The sequence below is a fragment of the Chelonia mydas genome, chromosome 13 (assembly GCF_015237465.2).
Source record: "Chelonia mydas isolate rCheMyd1 chromosome 13, rCheMyd1.pri.v2, whole genome shotgun sequence".
NCBI classification, from domain to species: domain Eukaryota; kingdom Metazoa; phylum Chordata; order Testudines; family Cheloniidae; genus Chelonia; species Chelonia mydas.
In genome coordinates this window covers 42,923,512-42,946,012 of record NC_051253.2, presented here as the reverse complement: position 1 = coordinate 42,946,012, position 22,501 = coordinate 42,923,512, and the positions used below count along the sequence as shown (strand labels likewise).

Sequence of the window (22,501 nt, the reverse complement as noted above, 5' to 3'; positions counted from 1 at the left end):
TGCAGCCTGGCAGAGAGAGGCAGAGATTTAAAGAGGAAACTGTCTCCCTCATTTGCATGCCCCGCTTTATAAGAGACACACAGTCCTGCTGCCAGTGATCTGATTGACTCGCCCTCGGGCTCCGGGTGCAGGAGTCAAAGTATCTCGTCCTGTGTGTCTGTGCAGCATCGGGCACAGGGCGCTGGGGTCCTCCTGACACTTTTGGACCCTGGGAGAAATGAACAGCTCCCTGCAGTGACTGTATTTCCTCGCATGGGAACTGAGGGTCTGGCTTTTTTCACCTGATATTGGGGATTGGAGGGACTCAGCTATAGAGCCCGGTTCCACAAGCATAAGGGCCATGCAACGTCCGGTCTGGGGTGTTTCCACAGTATGCATCCGAAGAAGTGAGCTGTAGCTCACGAAAGCTTATGCTCAAATAAATTGGTTAGTCTCTCAGGTGCCACAAGTCCTCCTTTTCTTTTTGCGAATACAGACTAACACGGCTGTTACTCTGAAATCTGGGGAGTCAGTGTCCGGTGTGGGGGAGGCGCGAAGTCTTTTCTCAGGGATCCATTGGGCTGGGCCACCCGCTGGAGACGGAAGATTTCCCATGGCGCTGGGAGGGATTTGGGAGGGAAGCCCCTTTCCGTTCCCTTCCCGGAAGTGACCGGCTACATTCAAATCATCCATGACACTCGGAACATGATCTGAGCAAGCCTGGCTCATGCTTTGGAGCAGGTCTGGGGGCCCGGCTGTGGGTGCAGGTGGGAGAAGCTGGGGCGGGGGGGGCGAGGGGGGAGTCTGAGGACAGAGTTAAGTTTTGCAGTGAAGCCTCCCTGACATTCGTGTGCCAAGAGCAGCGTCTCTGGGTGTTGTTCTTTAGGGGACAGTCGAGGAGGATTGAGGCTACAGTGAAGGAAGATTATTATGCACGGTTGATATTTATATTCCTGTTTATATTTCCATTCCCACTCCACTTCCCATTTACACTCAGATTGTAAACTCGGCAAGGGGGGTCCCATCCTCTGTGTGAGCTAGAATTACCTGGGTCAGTCAGAGTGGGGCCAAGCTAAGGGGGTAAAAGTAGATGGAGTGAGGACTGAAATCCTTTCACTAGCCCATTTCACCACGGTAGTGTATAAGCCAGGAAAGTTCCCCACAGTAGCTGGACCATTCCACCACTTACATAATTGACATCACGAATAGGATCCTATCCACAGTGTCCACCCCACTGGTTTCCTGTTTGAGTTCTGACAGCACTGTCCAGGCCTGGTCAAGTACCCGACTATGGCTGGAATTGAAGAACTATGGGCCCACTTTGCTGAACTTGTGCGCAGATTATTAGACCAAGCTGAGGCATGAGAACAAGCTAGAACAGAACAGAGAGAAGCCTTATGACTGGCTAAGGCAGTAATGGACCATCAGGCAGCAGAAGCGAAGAAACCCCCTCCTATTTATGTCCTATGGGAGCAGAAAGTCCCAGAGTTTGGTGGCTTCCCAAGAAGACCAGGAGACATTACAGTAGAGGAGTGAGTCAAGTCTGTGAAGGCAACTCTGTGTGTGCTCAGAGTACCTGAAAAGCATCATATGGACTTCACAGAGGCACACCTCAAGGGCCAGGCCCAAGGCCACAGTTAAGCTCCTGGCAATGGCAGACAAGAAAGAGTTGGAAAAGGTACTTGAACTCCTCCTAGAAGTGTACGGAGACAAGGTGTCACAGTCACAATAAAATATCCTATGGGAATGTCCCAAGCATGACAAAATTGCCCCCATGAGGTCTCGTGGGTAAGAACCAGCATTGTATATCACTGACACCTATATAGGCATATGCATGGGAAAGGATTTTGGGAGGGGTTGAAGGCGTGAGTGTGGAGTCAAAGATTCCTTTGCAGGTTGCGAGAGGCCAAAAGGGGAGGAAGGGAGAAAGGAATGGGTTAACCCGGCGATCCAGCTAGGTCTGAAGAAAAGAACCTGACTCCAGCCACTCAAGGCCAACGCACCCAAGCAGACTCTCTGATGCCAAGAAAGACGGGGGCCTGGATTCCAACCCCAACCAGCTGTGAGAACAGAGCAGTAAACTGAACAGGACTGCAGGGGATTGCAAAAAACTAGTGAGAATGCAAAGGTAAGTGAATGGGAACATAACAACCCTGAAGCCGATGTGTTTTGGTGAAGCCAAGGAAGCCTTGGAAGGCCAGTTTGGACTGATAGAAAGAGCACGGTGGACAAAGGTCCCTGAATGAAATGCCCCCACAAGAACCCAGGACTTAAAACCTTTCCGAGAGCTGAAGCAAGTCAGAGATGCACAGCGAACCCTGGACAACCTGTGCACAGGACAGAATTCCCATCCACCTCTTCACCCGCTTCTTCGTACGTTACACCCGGGCTGGCCAGCCTCGGGTAGTGCATGTGTGAGTATGAAAGTGGATTAGGGCTGGGACATTAACGCTTCCTTCCTTCCTCTGAGTGACGTGGGGAACCCCCAGCAGTCTCCGCTGTTATTTTACTTTATTTTATGAATAAAGCTTTAAACTCAGTCACTTGGTGTCCTCTGTCATCTCCTCCCCTAATGATCCTGCGGCCTCAGCCTGATTACCTGATACCTCAGGCAGATTGGTAACTTAATCTGTCACAAAGGTACCTATTGGAAGCAGACGAAAGGAGTTATTTGAGAGCAAGCAGGAGCCTGGTGAAACTGTCTGGGCATATGCATATGAGCTCCAGGAGAGAATGAGAAAAGTGGAGGGGCGAGACCCTCAACAAGTTCCAGACCCAGATACGGTTCTGAAAGAGCAGTTGGTGCTGGGGCTCCAGGATGATTCTTTCCACCGTGAAATGAAAAGGAGGTTTAAGGAAGAGCCCAGTAAGAAGTTCCATTAACTCAGGCTGGCTGCCATTATGTGATCAGAAGAAGAGGAAGTTCCTGTGGCAGAGACGGCCAAGCAGAAGTCCTGTACATGAAGGAGGGGCCTAGTGAATGCAAGTGCTGGGGAAAAGACCCTGCCCCAAACACAGTTAACACTGGAAAGATTAAGTGAAGCTGTCCAAAAATTGGCAGTCCAACAGCTGAAAGTGATGACTGAGGTGATGAAAGGAAAAACCTCCACTAAAATGCCAAAGTACCAAGGACACCAGGATCCTGAAGAACCCCACTGAAGGATGAGCAGGGAAGGCACACTTGTTGCCCTTGTGAAAGGGCAGGGCATACTAGCCGAGAATGTCCACGGAGAAGGAGAAGAGAGTACCAGGCACTGGAAACCAATAGGGCAGCAGGAGCAAGTGGTCCATCTACAGTAGAAGGCCAAGCAGCGGCAGAAGGATTCCTCGGCCTGTCGCTGGTGGAAAATCACTCTGCATACAGTGTTGAAAGGAAAACGGGCAGTGCCAGGGTATCTAGCAAGTTCCGTAAGTGAGCATTTGGAGACTGTCTAACTGCTGAAGTATGTATAACAGGGGTGGAAACCAGATGTTTGTTAGATACTGGCTCAGAAGTCACCACCATGACTGAGTCGCATTTTTCAAAATTATCTGAAAGACAAGGAGCTGACCATGCACAGCACACAGTTTCTTTGTCTAACAGTAGTTAATGGACTGGCAATCCCAGTGGTGGGATGCCTCAAAGCAGACATAGACTACGTGGGTCAGACTCTGGCAGGGAAATGCATCTTCATCCTGAAAGACAAAGCCTCTGAAGGGAGCCATATGGGAGAAGGAGTCCCAGGGATTCTAGGGATGAACATCATTAGTGAGCTGAAGGAGCTACTGTTGCCAGTAGAAGGAACCTAGAGGATAAATTGCCATGGGAACCCTGAGAAGAATTCTGTGCTGAGGAGAGTACTTGCTGGAGAGGAGAGACAAAACCATTCACTGGGTCCTGCAGGGCAGATTGGAAATGTTAAAGTGGGCAGATAACAGAAGAATGTTGTTCCTTCTCAGAGAGGGAGGATGCTTGATGAACACTGCTGGGTCCCAGGAAATACCAATGGATATGGAGCTCTTGTAGAGCCTACATCTGGGATAAACCTACCGAATGGGCTCCAGCCAGCCAATGTCTGACTAATGCCATCAAAGGAAGAGGACCAGTGAGTCTTCTAAACTCAGGTTTGAAGGCTGTGGAGTTGCATCCTCAAAACAGCACTGCAGAGGTACATTGTCCTGCGGGAGTGGTTCCTCAGGTGCAGGTAACATTTGAGGAGAAGGGAAATGAGCTGCGGGTGACAAAGACGGAGAAGGGAGGACGAGCTCCCTTTCCTCGAGAAAGACGTGGTGAGAGACTGTCGGTTCCAGTTCACGCAGCACGCCAGGGGCTGATGCCTGCACAGGTGGCTAACTTAAGGGCGTTACTAGAGAAGCATCAAGAAGTCTTTTCTAAGGATGAGGTGAACAGTTTGGATGACTGGGTCAAAGGTCACCATCACAGGCTGAAGACAGCCTGTGAAGTTGCTCTCAATACATCTAAAGACACAGCCCAAAGCAGGAAAAGGCCTTAGGGTCGCAAGTCCAGTGGGGCTCTCCTCAGGCCTGGTGACCGTGTACTAGTTGATAACCATAGACCCCCGGGGCATAATAAAATACAGGACAAGTGGGAGTCAAATCCCCACACTCTAGTCTCTCAGAACCCCTCCCGACTCCACCACCCCCTGCCTGCCCAACGCAAGGAAAGGGGTGACCTTCTCACAGCAGGGCTCCGAGCATGATTGCATCTGAGATTCCTAGCTGAACTTATGTCGGTCAAAGTCACATCTTCTGTATCCCCTTCCCTGACTCCCAAACCTAGTCCTTACCCGAATGATAAATTCGAACCCTGACCTGAACACTTATTGTGACATTCTCTGATTAGAATAGGACCATTTGGATCGTTGTTGCAACAACTGTTATATATTTGCAGCAAATATTGTATCAAGGTTGTCGAGTGAGGTGTCTATGAGAAGGTTATGATTTGCTGATGATAATTAGGCTGTCTATATGCATGTATCATTTTTGTCTGTGAAGTTATCAGTACTGGAATATCCACCTGCTTTATGGGGATTGTCTGCCCCTTTCTTTGCAGTTCACACTAGTGGGGTTACCATAGCTATCCTCCACTGGGATACCAGTCACAGCCAGATATGCCATGTAAGGTATCTGCAAAAATGTTATAATTTGGCAGGTGTGATGATCTTGTTTATATGTTTTGAATCACCTTTGTATTATGAGTTATAGCTATGACTGTATGTCTGTATTTCAAACTTTATAATTGATTAATTATAATTATAATCTGTAATTGATTCCTTTAACCAATTGTAACTCTCATCTTTCTTTCTTTCTTTCTTTCTTTCTTTCTTTCTTTCTTTCTTTCTTTCTTTCTTTCTTTCTTTCTTTCTTAATAAACCCTTTATATTTTAGATACCCCAAAACCACACTGATGTCAATCCCTTAGTAAGATCAAAGTTGTGTATTGACTTGGGTGTGTGGCTGGTCCTTTGGGATGAGAAGAACATATTATTTGATGAGACGGGTTGTAAAAAACCACTCATCTCTGAACCTAGTGTTTTTGGTGGCGATATAAGAGCTGGAAAACCTTTATGTTTTCTTGTTAGCCACTGTGGTGAACCAGGAATTTACTTTTGTGGCTGCTTTGGTATATCTTATAAAAAAATAAACACCAGTTTTGGGTTGTGTTTGTCCTATTTCTCAGCAGTTCATCCTGTCTTTGGCATTTTCAGTTGTGACTCACTAAGACACAGTTGCACTTATCTTCACCTTAAAATGACCGGACTTTATCATGCGACTGGGGAGGCGGGGATAAAGTGACATGCCCAAGGTCGCCTAGTAATTCCCTGGTAGAGGTGAGAACAGAACCCAGTTCCCATGAGTCCAGTGCATGACTACAACGGGACAGCTTCTGTAGCCAGCTGCAAATCTGTGAGGGAATTAAAGTGTAGGTAAAGGCAGTGGACCATCTCTCTACACTGAATTCATTTTTCACTCAGTGCTGGGTAAAACTCTGGTTTCTGTCACTCAGCACAAATTGAGAATAATGATATTTACCCCAGGGAAGCGACTTCATATTTAAAGCAATGTTGCGGGGAGGAGAATTTGGTCCATTCTCTTTATGTTCCATGCATACAGGAATTGTATGGATATGTCTCTTTGTGTGTTTGTGTTTATATGTGTTTGTGTGAGAGTTTTCTCTGTGTTAAAAGACTAATCTATTTGTGTGTGTGTTTAGGTTTGTATGTTTGTGTAAGGAAGGGTTTGTTTGTGTCTGAGCTTGCTTTTTGTGTTTAGATGTGTATTTGTTTTTTGAGTGATTGTGTATATTTATGTGTTTTTATGCGTGTTTGCATGCTGTCTCTGTTTGTGTTCTTGTGCAGCAGTGATTGCCTGTATGTGTGTTTGTGTATTTTTCTGTATGCATCAGTGTTTTGTTTGTGTGTCTGGAATCGAAGAAAAAGGGAGAGAGAATAAATCTTCCCAGCACCCTGTCTCATGCTCAGAGGGGTTCCAGGGGGAGTGAGTGAAACCAATTCTGAAACTGCACCAGTCTGCAAGTATTTCTAGCAGGGGAGACTTTCTCCGGGCTGCTCCCATCGCCTGTCCCGGGCAGTCGGGGGCTGGTTCGCGCCCTCAGCAGCGGACACTTTGCGCTGTTACTGCAGGGGGAGGTTTTTGGCTGAGCTCAGACTCGCTTCCCCTCGCTGTGTGTCTGGCGCAGTAATACACGGTGGTGTCCTCCGCTCTCAGGCTACCTCTACACATGTGGGCCGGAGGGGGAACATGCATCTGTTTCCGGGAGCCGCATGAAGCCATGGCTCACCCCATTTCCTGGCAGGAGCTCAATGGCCAGATTAAAATGTCTGAAGGGCCGGATGCGGCCCCAGGCTGTAGTTTGCCCACACCTGGGGCGTGGGGTGCTGGCTCCAGGAGGGAGCTCAGGGCTGGGGCTTGGAGTGCGGACTCCTGCCAGGCAGCATTTACCCCCAGTGGCTAAGGCAGGCTCCCTGCCTACCTGGGCCCCACACTACTCCTGCAAATGGCCAACACTCCTGTGGCCCCTGGGGTGGGGGTGAGGGGGGCGGCACATGGCTCCACATGTTGCCCCTCTCTGCAAGCACTGCCCCTGCAGCTCCCATTGGCCACAGCTCCCCATTCCCGACAAATGGGAGCTGGATGGGGTTGGTGCTTGCAGGTAGGAGCAGTGTGCGGAGGGAGATTCCCCCTGCCCCCCCACCTCCTGGGCCACGGGCCGTGCTGGCCACTTCTGGGAGCGGCATGGGGCTGAGGCAGGCAGGGAGTCTGTCTTAGCGGCAACCTGCTGCACTGCCGGAGATCGTGATCGACTGGAAGATCCTCTAGGATTGACCAGTTGATCATGATCGACAGGGGGGTGACCACTGCTTTTGTAGTTCTTCGCAGTCAGCCTGGGTCTTAACTATCTTGAGTAGTTTTGTATCATCTGCAAATGTTGCCACCTCACTGTTTACCCCCTTTTCCAGATCATCTATGAATATGTTGAATAGGACTGGGCCCAGTACAGACCCCTGGGGGACACCACTATTTACCCCTTTCCATTCTGAAAACTGACCATTTATTCCTACCCTTTGTTTCCTATCTTTTAGCCATTTACTGATCCATGAGAGAACCTTCCCTCCTATCCCCTGACAGCTTAAAGTTTCCACTAAGTTCTGTCTGCTTGTCCCTCTGTTCTTGTGAGACCCTTGGAGCAGTGCGATCTTGTTTGGGCACATTAGCCTGGTACTCAAGAACCCAGCAGTTTATTCCTGACTTTGTTCCTCATCTGATGGGTGACCTTGGGCAAGAAATTACACTTCCGATGCCTGAATTTGTATGTCTCTGAAGTGTGGGGGAAATGATATTCAGCCTCCTTTGTCAGTGCTTTGAGATCTATGAATGAAAGCCACTACAGAATAGCTAGGGGTTGTTATTACTGCTCATGTCTGAAAACTTCTTCTTGAAGAACTGGAGAAAGTCTATTAAACTCTTTCTATCAATGACGGACTCGAAGACAGAATTATTATTTATTATTATTCTACCAGCACCTTAAATAGGGCAATGTGTGGGTGAGGATCCCCTCTGTTGTTGTGAGAGTCGTAGCCCAAGAGGCGCCATGGTGCGGGACGCTGCTCAGTCAGGCAGTGAGTGTTATCTCCCAGGTGAGAGGCAGTGCGCTCAGATGCCAGGCTCCGTTTCCTTTTCGGGGTGGGTGACCCTTTGCAGAGATTGTTTTGTAAAAGCTGAGAGCTGGGGTTGGGGTATTCAGGAGTCCTTAAGGGAGACATCAGCTCACTGGATCTCTGAGTAGCGCCATGGGCTATATAAGGCCTGGTGAAAATTTGTCTAATGTTACTGAATCATAGAGAAATACCCAAACACCCGCTAATATTTGTGTCCACCAGACGGGTTATACACAGTGTCGGGTGCCAGTCAACATAAGGCTGTCACTGTCCATTCCCTATTTCTGTCTGGAATGATCATTGCAAGTGACACGAGAAAGCTCAGCTTTATTTTTGTCCTTGCCTTCTGCTCTCTGTATTTCTTTTCCCTGGGGGTCTGTTTTCTGCAATCTGAGTGTAGTTATGTAAGATGAAATTTTTAGGGGTGGGTCTCGGAATTTATAGATTAAGGGCCAAGCTCCCAAGGGGATGTGGGAGTTGCAAGGTTGTTGCACTCGCTATCAGTAATAAATACTCATTAGAGCACGGACTTGAGTCTCCTGAATCCCAGAGGAGGAGGTTTTCTAAAGTCCCTGAAGGATTATAAGAGGAATGATGTGTCCATATGTGTAGGGCAGCTTGGAAATCCTCAGCCTGGCTGTTGAAGGAGCTGGGGGTTAAATAACACTTTTTTAAACCCTTTAATGTTGGTTCTATCAGTCATACTAAAGAAGAGGAAGTACTTTTTCATGCAGTGCACAGCTAACCTGTGGAACTCATTTCCATGGGATGGTTTGATAGCCAAAACTATAACATGGTTAAAAACGGATAAATTCATGGATAAGTCCATCAATGGCTATTAGCTGAAATGCTCAGGGATGCAACCCCATGCTTGGGGTGACCCTAAACCTCTGAGTACCTGAAGCTGGGAGTGGAAGACAGGGATGAAGCAGAATTGCCCTGTTACGTACACTCCCCCTGAAGCTCTGGTATAGGCCACTGTCAGACAGGATACTGGGCAATGCGGACCGTGGTCTGCACCATAATGGCCGCTCTTATGTTCAATAGGATCTGGGTTTCTCACTCTGTTGGGGTTTGTCTACAAAGGGATAACCCGCTGCTGGCCTGGGTCAGCTGGTTGGGGCCAAGTGGCGAAAAATGGCTGTTTCGACATTCAGGCTTGGGCTGGGCCTGAGATCTGGGACTCTGTGAGGATAGAGAATCCCAGAGCTCAGGCTCCAGACCCAGCCTGAATGTCTACACAGCAATTTTTAGTCCCTTGGCCCCAGCCAGCTGACCCAGGCCAGACACAGTCTTTCCACAGGGCTTTTCTCGCCCTGGATATGGACCTTTAGACTCCCCTGGAAATGCGAAGCAGAGTGTTTTGCTGAATCAGGGCCTTTATCTCAAGCCTTCAAGATGCTCCAAATTCTGGAGCCCTGTTGACTTCCACTTGAAGGATCAGGGACTTGGTCAAAGGAAAGATGCAAGAGGGGAAGGACACAAAGTAAGGGGTAGGTCTGGGGGAGTAGGAAGAGGAGGTAAGAATAGTCTGAACATGTCTGTCTGTCTGTCCACTCCTTGCCTTACTGAAGCGGACTCCTTCTATTGAAAAAGGGCAAATAATTAGGCCTGGCCCAAAACTTTCCATCAAAACTTTAAGAGAATTGGGGTTTTGGCTAAACAAAGATGTTTCCAGAAAGTGTCTGCTTTCCTCAACATTAAATAAACCTTTTCATTGACAGAAAGTTGAAGTTTTTTGCAGAAAATTTCAACAAAAAGAGAGTTGAAATTTTCAGCGGGAGAGAAAAGCATTCTCCCATTAGCCCCACGAATGATGTTTTACCCAGTGCTGTCATTAAGACATGTCCCTGCATACAGGACAGGTGTCATTCTGAGCTGCGGTTAGGCCTTTCCCTGGCCTCTCCTAATGTGGGCCACTGCTGCCATCTGGTGGAGAGATGACCTGGAATCTCCCACTAAGGAGTTTTTGAGTGAACAAGGGTACGTTCTCCGACACTGTGTTCACCCCATCTGGCACAGTAATACACAGCTGTGTCCTCCGGCTTCAGCCCATCCATTTGCAAGAACAGCAGGTTCTGGGTGTTGTCTCTGGAGATGGTGAATCACCCTTTAACCGAGTCTGTGTAGTGTGTGGTGTCACCAGCCCCGTTTGTAATTGAAGACACCCATTCCAGTCCTTTCCCCGCAGACCTCCGTGCCCAGCGCATACCGTGGCTATTGTACGTGTAGCCAGACACTTGACAGGAGAGTTTTGCAGAGTCTCCTGGCTTTTTAACTTCTGCTCCGGACTGGCTTAACTGGATTTGTGACCAGACACCTGCAAATAGACAAATATTAAAGATCTAGGCCGTAATTCAGCAAAGCATCTAAGCATGTTCTTCAGTGCTCTGGAGAATCAAAGATTGAACTGAACGTTCATTTTTGCAGCATTTGTTTCCTTCTTTTACCCCAGGTGCCTCTGAAGTTCTTACCTGAGAGAGCTGCCAGCAGGGAAAGAAAAATGAAACACATGGTATTTATTTTTGAATCAGAATTCCAATGGAACAGACGAAGATAGACAGCGCAAAATAGGGTATTTGGTGTGTGTCCGAGAAGGAGATGTTCTCTGGCTCTTAAAAAAGCAGTAGCCCTACTTAATTTGCATGAGGTAGTTCAAAAAGTCTTTAAAGCCAGGCAGCAAACAAAGGGGTAGGAGAGAGGGAAGAGGCGGTAACATAGGGGAAGGTTTCCAGTTTACTGAGGTTAAGATTTCCAAAACTGCCTTTCTTCCTCATATAAACCAGGCATCTAAATGCCTTTAGGTGGCTTTTTTTTTAAATTAAATCTCAGTTAGAATTAATTCCAAAAAAGGGGAAAGAACCCAGCTGGGTTGAAGACTGAGCTTGATACATTGATGGTGGGTGGTGGTATGACGAGATGGCCACATGCCATTGTAGGGACATCGACAACTGCTGGTAGCAAATATCCCCAACGGCCAGTGATGGGACACTAGGTGGGGCGGGCTCTGAGTGACTACAGAGAACTCTTTCCCGGGTGTCTGGCTGGTGGGTCTTGCCCACAGGCTCAGGGTCCAACTGGCTGATATTTGGGGTCAGGAAGGAATTTACTGCTACCTCCCCCTGCCAGAGCCTTTTCTTGTCGGGTTTAGCTACACAGACAGTGAGTGTGGAGGCAGCCTGTGTATTTCAGACCATGTCTCTGGTTTGTCAAGCTCATTTTGAATTCTAATCCTGGTCTCTGAAGTGCTTGCAACCCCTCCCATATTGTTATTCTGCAAACTTTATAATGTACTCTCTCTGCCATTATCCAAGTCATTTATGGGGCTATTGAATAGAAGTGGACCCAGGACAGATCCTTGTGGGACTCTTCTCCGTATTCCCTCCCAGCTTGACTGTGAATCATTGATAACTACTGTCTGAGAACATTTTCTAACTCGTTCTGCACCTACCTTATGATAGGCTCACCAGTCTATATTTCACTGGTTTGCTGATGAGAAGGCGATCTGAGATTGTATGAAATTTCTGACTAAAGTGGAGATATACCACATCCACTGTTCTTCTACCCACCCCCATCCCCTCGTCTTGTAATCCTGTCAAAGGAGAATATGAGGTGGGTTTGACGTGATTTGTTCTTTGTCACCTTATTTTCTAGGTGCTTACAAGTTGATTATTTGCTCCATTCTTTCTGGGTACAGAAGTTAAGTTTAGTGGTTTATAATTCCTGGGTTGCTCTTATTCTGCTTTTTATTGATAGGTACCACTTGCCCTCTTCCAGTCCTCTGGGATCTCTCCTGTCCTCCGAGAGTTCTCAGAAATAATTGTTAATGGCTAAGATCTCTTTGGCCAGTCCCTTAAGTATTCTCTGGTGTATTTCATCTGGCCCTGCTGACTTGAGGACGTCTAACTTGTCTCAGTAATTCTTAACTTGTTGTTTCCCTATTTTAGGCTCAGATCCTACCCCATTTACACTGATGTTCACTGTTAGTCCTCTGATAACTGCTAACCTCCTTGGAGAAAACCTGAACAAATTGGCATTTAATACTTGGACAATTCCTGCATTTTCTTGTGACTGTGTTTCCCTCCTCATTGAGCAGTGGTCCTTCCCTGTCCTTCATCTTCCTCTTGCTTCTAATGTATTTGTAAAATGTTTTCTTGCTACCCTAAATCAGAGGTGGGCAAATTACGGCCTGTGGGCTACATCTGGCCCCTGAGCTCCCGGCCAGGGAGGCTAGCCCTCGGCCCCTCCCCCACTGCCCCCCCTCCCTGCAGTCCCAGTGCACCACAAGCCTCCGGCCCGCCACTCCTGCTGGGCAGCGTGGCTGTGAGCTCCTGCTGCTCTGAGCAGCATGGTAAGGGGGCAGGGAGCCAGGGGGTAGGATAAGGGGCAGAGAGTTCCAGGGGGCAGTCAGGGGACAGAGAGCAGGGGGGATTGTATAAGGGTGGGAGTCCCAGGAGGCCTGTTAGGGGGTGGGGGCTGGATAGGCTTCGGGGCAGTCAGAGGACAAGGAGCAGGGGAGGTGTTGGATGGGTCGGGGCTTCGGGGCAGTCAGGGGGCGGGAAGTGGGAGGGGTTGGATGGGGGTGGGGGCTGGTCTGTTTGGGGGGGCACAGCCCTCCCTACCCGGGGCTCTGATGTGGCCCTTGGGCCAAAAATTTTGCCCACCCCTGCCATAAATGTTCAAACAGTACAGTCATGGGGACAGTATAAAAACCTAAGATAGCTTGAGGGCTAGAGCTCAGACATGGCTCATAAAGAAAAAAGATATGCAAATGCATATCCTTAATGCCCTGCCTAAGCCATTTAATAGCTCTGCACCTGCATGGCTAGGACACAAGGAGGGGTCTGGGCAGCTAATGCGGAGACACCATGAGCACTTTATCCAGCATCAACAGCATATTTTGGCTGAATTGTCTCTTCAGTCTAGTGGCCTTTAAAGGAATTATGGTTTCTGACCTTTTCTGGAGATATTGGGGAATATTGTGCTTTATGGGCCTGATGCAAAGTTCACTAAAGGCAAGGGGAGGACTTCCAATGGTCTGAGTGGGGTTTGGAGCAGGGCCTACTGGAATGTTGATTGACATTTTGAAGGGGACTTAGGTAACGGGGTATCTAATTCCCCTTGACTTTACCCTTTGAAAATTCCAGATGTGATTCCAGAGCCCCCTGCACTGAGACAGGATTAGATATACCTAGACCACCCCTGGTTCTTCATCTGTTCTTAAAAACCTCCAGTGATGGGGATTTCACAACCTCCCTAGGTAACCGGTTCCAACGCTGATAGTTAAATATCCTTAGAAAGTCCTCCCCCCACCACCCCCATATCTAACCTAAATCTCCCTTGATGGATTTTGCATTTGTTTATTTTCTGAAAGACACAGAATCGTAGAGACGATAGTTGCTCGTGACGGAGAATCCACCGTGACTCTTGATCAGTTGTTCCAATGGTTAATTCACCTCAATGTCGTTTTAAAAAATCACCTTCTTTCCAGCTGGACATTGTCTAGCTTCAGCTTCCAGCATTGGATCCTGTTGTACCTTTGTCTGCCAGACTGAAGAGCCCGTTATCAAATTTCTCTTCCCCACCTAGGATCTAGAACCGGCACCAGTGTAAAGACTGCTTGTTTATTTCCCCAGCCAGGGGACGGAAGAATAATCTAGTGGCTATAGCTTGAGTCTAGGTATGAATATTCCTGGGGTCTTTCCCACACACACAGGGATGAGACCTGGGAGAGCCAAGCTGCCAGGTCTCCGAGAGGAGAGCGACTCAGAACAGGACTCACTCCGGATTGGAGCTCACAGATGGAGCGAGGGATCTCTGCACCGCAGCCCAGCGGGGCTGTGGGCAGGAAGGGGAGACACATTGCCCGGGAACCGAGAGTGGTACCGGGCGGTGCCCGTGGGCTTCAGGCCGGTCATTTTCAGATGCAGCAGGTTGTTGGGATTGTCTCTGGAGAAGGTGAATCTCACTCAGTGGGAGCTGCGCTCTGTGACCCTCGTGCCCCCCTCCCCCCCTGGCCCACGGGCCTCTGCTTCTCCCTCGGCAGCCGCCTCCCCCTGAGCGACCCCATGAAATCCCACCGTGTTCCTGTCCCCAGCCCTTGGTCACGTGACTGTCCCCAATGCCCTGCGGGCCAGCGCTGGGCTGAGTGATGCCATCGGGGGCTGAGGGGCGGGGCCTTTTGTCTCCATGGTGACTCTGTGACATGGGGGCACTTTATTGTGGGCAGGATCCTGAGCTGCACCGTTTACACCAGGGCTGTGATTTCCAGCTGTTAAATGGATGGAAAAAATGCTCGAGTCTCTCTGGAAAATCCCGGCGGTGCCACATCCCCCGGCGCAGCGGAGCGGGGTTTATTCCGGCGCCGGGTGATCTCTGCCCCCCAGCCCCGCCCGGATCCTGAATGGCCCATTTCCACACCCCGGCCTCCATCTCTCTCTGCCTCAGTCCCCCTCTGACCCAGGGGCTGTGATAGTTTCCCGGCCTCCCGGCGGCGTTGGGGGGATAAAGGCAATAACCGCATGCGAAGGGTGGAGATGCCCCGGTGAGGGGCCCCACATCGGTGATAATGAACTAATCACCTTCCGCTGCATTCATGCCATAAACATCCCAGTTTTCTGAAAGGGCCAGAGCCTCCCCGGTGTAAATCAGGAGTAACTCGTGTGTATTGAAAGCAGTTGTGTGACTTTAAACTAGCGGAGGATTTGGCCCCAGGGGCAATTCGCTCCATCCCTTGGGTCTGAAGCGAACCCCAATGCGCTTGTCCCCTTTACACGGACAGACGCTGTCCTGTGAGTCTGACACCGAGACGGGCCCCGGCAGAGCCAACGTGCCAGGTCTCCGAGGGGAGAGCGACTCAGAACAGGACTCACTCCGGATTGCAGTTCACAGGTGAAGCGAGGGGTCTCTGCACCTCAAGCCCAGCGGGGCTCTGGGCAGGAAGGGGAAATACGTTGCTTGGGAATGGAAGGGTGAAAAGTGACTGGAGGTTTGTGTTCCATTCACCGGGGATGGGCCCTGCTTTGAGCAGGGGGTTGGAGTAGATGACCTCCTGAGGTCCCTTCCAACCATGATATTCTATGGGTGCCGGGTCTCCTGCCCGAGCCCGAAGCGGGGGGTGTCGCTGCTGCCCCCGCGCGGCCGCCGGGAGAAGGGCGATTCCGCAGCCTGGGTTTTTGTATGATCACAAACCGGTTTCATGTCACTGTGTCTCGCGCAGTAATAGCGGGCGGTGTCCTCGGGCTTCAGGCCGCTCATTTGCAGATACAGCTCACTCTTGGAGTCATCCCTGGAGATGGTGAATCGCCCTTTCACTGAATCGAGGTAGTCTATACTACCCCCACTGCTGCTTATAGCAGCGACTCATTCTAGTCCTTTCCTGGGAGCCTGGCGGACCCAGCTCATCCAGTAGCTGCTGAAGTCTAACCCGGAGGCTTTGCAGGAGAGGAGGAGAGAGTCTCCGGGCTTTTTCACATCCCCTCCAGACTCCACCAGCGTCTGGGACCGGACACCTGGCAATAAAGACAGGCCATTAATATCGGTATAAAAACAGCGAGAACACAATATTCTTCTAACTCTGCCAGTTCTTCAGAGGATGAAAATACCTTCCAGGCCTAATTTGATGGTGTCCAGTTTGCAAATTAATTCCAGTTCTGCAGTCTCTCACTGAAGTCTGTTTTTGAAGATTTTTGTTGAAGAATTGACACTTTTAAATCTGTTATTGAGTGTCCAGGGAGATTTAAGTGCTCTCCTACTGGTTTTTGAATGTTACAATTCTTGATGTCTGATTTGTGTCCATTTATTCTTTTGTGTAGAGACTGTCCAGTTTGGCCAATGTACATGGTAGAGAGGCATTGCTGGCATATGATGGCATATATCACATTGGTAGATGTGCAGGTGAACGAGCCCCTGATGTGGTTATGTCCTATGATGGTGTCCCTTGAATGCACATGCGGACAGAGTTGGCAACAGGGTTTGTTGCAGGGATTGGTTCCTGGGTTAGTGTTTTTGTTGTGTGGTGTGTAGTTGCTGGTGAGTATTTGCTTCAGGTGGGGGGAGCTGTCTGTAAGCGAGGACTGGCCTGTCTCCCAAGGTCTGTGAGAGTGAGGGATCGTCCTTCAAGATGGGTTGTAGATCCTTGATGATGCACTGGAGAGGTTTTAATTGGGGGTTATAGGTGACGGCTAGTGGCATTCTGTTACTTTCTTTGTTGGACCTGTCCTGTGGTAGGTGACTTCTGGGCACCCTTCTGGCTCTGTCAATTTGCTTCTTCACTTCACCAAGTGGGTATTGTAGTTTTAAGAATGCTTGATAGAGATCCTGTAGGTGTTTTTCTCTGTCTGAGGTATTGGAGCAAATGCGGTTGTATCTTAGAGCTTGGCTGTAGACAATGGATCATGTGATGTGGTCTGGATGAAAGCTGGAGGCATGTAGCTCTAATTCATGAATTTATTTAACTCATATTAGCTGAATATTTTAAGGAAAAATCTATCAAAATCTTTCAGGACTTAGATGCTGGGCACCAGCCTGCCCCTTTATAATGTTTAACCTTGGGGTTAGAGCACATGTGTGTGTGTGTGTTTTCTAGGATTGATACAATAGGGCTAAGGTAACAAGGGGACATGACTGTTGCAAGGCCATTGCACCTGCTATAAGTAATTAAAGACTCATTAGAGAAGAGATTTGAATCTCCTGAAACCCAGAGAGTGTGTAAGACCCACGTTCAATATCCCCCCTGCCTGATAGAGGGGAAGGCTTCAGAGTCCCACATTGGAAACAAGTGCACTGGCCTATAGAATACTCTCTGCACAAGCTCCCCCCCCCCCCCTCGCTCTCTCTCTCTGTGTCCTGTTAAAATGGTTCCATTTGGTCTAAATAATGAAATAGCCCTTATTATAGGGAGTTGAACTTCAATCTCCCACAGCCAAAGTGTGCTTTTTAACTACCAGACTACTGAGTGATCCTTGGACTTGTTTTCTGGCCCAGTGACTATTCGGTCTCATCATGAATGACAATGAGTAGTCATTGGGCTCGGAAAAGCAAGTGCGAATGACTTCATACCCTGGTAGTGAGGCTTTTATTTTCCAGAACTGCCAGAGAAATGAAAAAGCAGTAGTTCACTGAGATCTAATTGTCATCTTCTGCCACAATACAGCAGGCAGGGCAGAAGTACGTGCTGAATGGGTTTTTCAGCAACGGTTGGGTGTCTTGTGGTTAAGACATAGGTGCGAGTATCACAACTCTTCACTTCTTTTCCTAGATCAGTATCCCAGCTGCAGCCCTCTCCAGGGCTGCCTTTAACCCCTGTTCTGCTGCAGTGGGGCAGCCACCCCATTACAGGGAGATAGGTGCATAGGTGGATGAAAACTTTGCCAGGTATGTAGGGATGATGGATCTTGTCCATGAGCACCCAGGAGACCAGTGATATGAATGGGAAGAGAACACAAGTCTCCTGAGTCCTGGCCACTGCCTCGCATGGCATAAACACCAACGTATCAAAGGAAACAATATAGGCTCGGGTTGTCAAATCCTTTCAGACCCTTTGAAAATCCCACCAAATCTTGGATGAGGGCAGGATCTGTGGGGGTGATTTTTAAAAGCACCTAATTTTCCCCTAGCTGAAAAAGGTGGATAAACCTTGCTTCTCTTCCTTTGCCAGGTGCTTTTCAAACAATGAATGAAAACTGCACTAGGGGAGCTAAGGCAGAGATTTTATAACCACCAAGAGGATTTGGATGTCCACAACCAGCTCAGTGGAAGTAAAAGCAAAATATAGTGCCCATCTTTAAAAAAGGGAAGAAGGAGTATCCAGGGAATTATAGACCAGTCACCTCAGTCCCCAGAAAAATCATGGCGCAGGTCCTCAAGGAATCCATTTTGAAGCACTTGGAAGAGTCGAAGGTGATCAGGAACAGTCAGCATGGATTCACCAAGGACAAGTCATGCCTGACCAACCTGATTGCCTTCTGTCATGAGATAACTGGCTCTGTGGATAGTGGGAAAGTGCTGGACGTGATATGCCTTAACTTTAGCAAAGCTTTTGATACAGTCTCCCACAAAAAGAAAAGGAGTACTTGTGGCACCTTAGAGACTAACCAATTTATTTGAACATAAGCTTTCATGAGCTACAGCTCACTTCATCAGATGCACAGTATTCTTACCAGCAAGTTAAAGAAGTATGGATTAGATGAATGGACCATAAGGTGGACAGAAAGCTGGCTAGATTGTTGGGCTCAATGGGTAGTGATCAACAGTTCGATGTCTAGTTGGCAGCCAGTATCAAATGGAGTGCCCCAGGGGTCGGTCCTGGAGACGGTTTTGTTCAACATCTTCATTAAAGATCTGGATGATGGGATGGATTGCACCCTCTGCAAGTTCCTGGGTGACACTAAGCTTGGGGGAGAGGTAAATATGCTGGAGGGTAGGGATAGGGTCCAGAGTGACCTAAACAAATTAGAGGATTGGGCCAAAAGAAATCTGATGAGGTTCAACAAGGACAAGTGCAGAGTCCTGCACTTAGGAAGGAAGAATCCCATGAACTGCTACAGGTTGGGGATCGACTGGCTAAGTGGCAGTTTTGCAAAAAAGGACCTGGGGATTACAGTGGATGAGAAACTGGATATGAGTCAACAATATTACCTTGTTGCCAAGAAGGCTAATGGCATATTGTGCTGTATTAATAGGAGCTGTGAACACAGGGCACACCAAAGTTCTGTGCTGAAACTCCCCCTTTGGATGCTGCGGGTGCAGACTACAAGGTTCCTCCTTCACAAGAATGTATTCCTGCTTGAAGAGGGCTATGTCATTGCTCACTGGGAATCTTTAGTTCACACCTGCAGCGCACACACAAGAAAGTTACCATGTAGCACTTTGGTGCACATTGCTAGTCACACCCCTGTAGTCCGAACTGCAGGACCATGTAGACAAGACCTTAGACTTCAGAATTCCTAAGTCATTGCTGAAAATGGAGCTTGAGTTCCTTAGTCAGTTTCGTGCTTTAGAGAATATTATTGATAGGCATTACTGACGGGAATTTTGCTATCTCCACATAGTGAATTTCGGCTGAAATAGTCCTAAAACGTTAGGTTCCCAACATGCATGGAATTTTAAAAGAATGCCTTAAAAATGAAATGGAAAATAGTAAAATGATTTGAAAAACTGAATGAAATAAATAATTTGAATGAACAAACTACAATGACAAAAGATACAGTGTTAAGAAAACAGAATAGATAGACAGATAGATGTCTCCAACAATGATAACATTCTTCAGAGGCATTTGGCTCACAACTTTATGTGATTCATCACTGTTTATATTTCCTGCCATGGTAGTGTCAGACCAATGATTCCTGCAAGTAATAACGGAATATGGAACGTGAATCGATTTTATACAGTCCTCGGGACGTTCAATCAAATTCTAACTATTTCATCTACTCCATTCGGTAAAATGAAACCGAGCATAAATCGGTGTCTTTGACATAACGTTGACTATTGGGGTTAATTCCTGTCTTTTCTTAGATTTGCCCGTTTTAAGAGCCAAACACGGTGTGAACCCACCGTTGGTTTTGGTGATGGGCTTTGTGACTCTGGTCTAGTCTCTCACACAGTGATTCCGGCCTGTGTCCTCGGGTCTCCGGCTGCTCGTTTGTAAATACAGCCGGTTGTTGGGATTGTCTCGGGAGGCAGTGAATGGCCCTTGTTTCGCTGAATCTTTGTAGTGTGAATTCTTTCCCATGTACTCCACCCTGGAGACCTGCTCCAGAGGGACTCAGCGCCGAAGTGGAACCCGGAGACTTTACAGGCTAGGTGAAGTCAAAGGGCACCGGCAGGTCCTATGTCCAAAGCAGTTTCTGTAGGTGCAGAGTTGGAAAATGATGTTTCCCAACCTCCAGTGCCCCCTTTCCGTCTTGTCCCCAAGGCTGGACTGTGCTGTTTGCTCATTGCTGCCCCTGGTGGCGGAAGGGAGAAATGGACTCTGCAGCCTTCCCTCTCTCTTTCTCTCACCGACCCCCGTTTTTGTATTGTTATTTAAACCAGACATGAATATTGTGGATGACTATTTATTTATCCATTTAAACCAGGATTTTTGTCTCCTAGGAAAACCCTCCTTGGCCCAGAAAACCCACCATAGGTGGAAAATAGTTCAACTAACCAGACAAAGGAACAGAAAACAAAGCAACCGCACAAACAAACTGGGCGGGTTCTAGTGTCAAAAGCGGAGCGGTCACGGCCCTTCTGCGGGAATGTGTCACTGACCGTGGTGACACTAAGCGGAATCCAGCATAGTGAAGTGAAGAGGGTCCTGGACGGAACGGGAATGAACCAGGTTGTGGCTCTATGGCTTGTATTTGCACAAGGTCAGACTAGTTTATCATACTGCTCCTTTCCGGCCTTTAAGTCTAGGTATCTGTGGCTCCCCGGCAGGTTGTGTGCCGGCTCAGAATTTGTCCCCAGCAGAGGCAAGAAAGAGGAAGGGACTCAAATAAGAATGTTCTGTCCTTGTATAAACTCCTTCACCTTGGGTAAAATCAAAGAAGAGGGAAATAATAGCAATAAAAAGGATTGGTTGTTGCTAGTCCCTTTCCCAGAACTGATCTCATTTTCACTTATAGACCTTGGGCGCCCCCATCACCAAACTGCTTCTCTCATTACTGCAGGGTGAGGTTTTCGTCTGAGCTCAGACCGGCTTCCCTCACTGTGTCTCTCGCACAGTGATACCGGGCAGTGTCCTCGGGCTTCAGGCCGGTCATCTGCAGATACAGCTCACTCTTGGAGTTATCCCTGGAGATGGTGAATCGCCCTTTCACTGAATCAGGGTAATATGTATTGCCCCCACCGGAGTTTATAGCAGCGACCCATTCAAGTCCCTTCCCGGGAGCCTGGCGGACCCAATCCATCCAGTGGCTGCTGAAGGTGAACCCGGAGGCTTTGCAGGAGAGCCGGAGAGAGTCTCCGGGCTTTTTCACACCCCCTCCGGACTCCACCAGCGTCTGGGACCGGACACCTGAGAATAAAGACAGGCCATTGTAAATATAGACATAGAAAGCAGCGATAACACAATATTCTTCACTGACAGTTATTAGAGGAGGAAAATACCTTCCAAAGCCGCTACAGCGACAATGACAAGGAGCAAAAATCCCATTTTCCCGGGTGCTGGAGGGGAAAGTTCTCAGGGGACTGGCTGGTGACTGCACAGAGCCAGGGGGCTGCGGATTGTGTCTCCGGGTGCAGCCTGGGCAGAGAGAGGCACGGATTTAAACAGGACACTGTCTCCCTCATTTGCATACCCCTTTGCTTATAAGAGACACACACTCCTGCTGCCAGTGATCGGATTGACTCGCTCTAGGGCTCCGGGTGTGGGAGTCAGAGTGTCCCGTCCTGTGTGTCTGTGCAGCGCCGGGCGCTGGGATCCTCATTAGACATTCGGACCCCTGGGAGGAATGAACAGCTCCCTGCAGTGACTGTATTTCCTCACCCAGGAACTTAGGGCCTGGTTATTGTAAAGTGATATGGCGAGGAGAGGGGGGACTCCTCTCTGGAGCCCCGTCCCATGCGCAGAGGGGACATGTAACGTCCAGTCAGTGGGGTCCGTGTCTGGGGAGACTTCAGACAGCACTGGAGGGAGATTTCAGAGTAGCAGCCGTCTTAGTCTGTATCAGCAAAAAGAAAAGGAGGACTAGTGGCACCTTAGAGACTAACCAATTTATTTGAGCATAAGGTTTCGTGAGCTACAGCATCCGATGAAGTGAGCTCTAGCTCACGAAAGCTTATGGTCAAATAAATTGGTTAGTCTCTAAGGTGCCACAAGTACTCCTTTTCTTTTTGAAGGGAGATTGTTATTCACGATTGATATTCATATTCGTGTTCACACTTCTATTCCCATTCCCATTCAGACTCCACTTCCCATTTATACGGGGAATCTGTAAACTAAAACTGAGCACAAATCAGTGCCTTTGTGTTGGCTATTGGGGTTGATTCCTGTCTTTTCTTAAATTTGGTCATGTTAAGAGACAAACACGATGTTAACCCACTGTTGGTTTTGGTGATGGGCTTTGTCGCTGTGGTCTAGTCTCTCACACAGTGATACCGGGCGGTGTCTTCCCGTCTCCTGCTGCTCCTTTGTAAATACAGAGGGTTGCTGGGATTGTCTCGGGAGACAATGGACCACATTTTCGCTGAATCGGTGTAATGGGAACAATTTCGTGTATCCTGCGCCCTGGAGACCCACTCCAGACGCTTCCCGGGAGCCTAAGTGACCCAGCGCTGAAGTGGAACCTGGAGACTTTAGAAAAGAGACGAAGTCAAAGGGCACCTGCAAGTTCGATGTGCAAACGAGCCGTTTATCT

General features: G+C 48.5%; 1 gene segment (V, D, J or C); it reads right to left on the bottom strand.

Annotated features, from left to right (window-relative positions):
• Window positions 1-20,803: 20,803 nt before the first annotated feature.
• On the bottom strand, window positions 20,804-21,398 carry LOC102938823. The segment is given in 2 exon segments: window positions 20,804-21,159; window positions 21,252-21,398. Coding segments are annotated over 2 exon segments (402 nt in total).
• Between the last annotated feature and the right edge of the window lie 1,103 nt (window positions 21,399-22,501).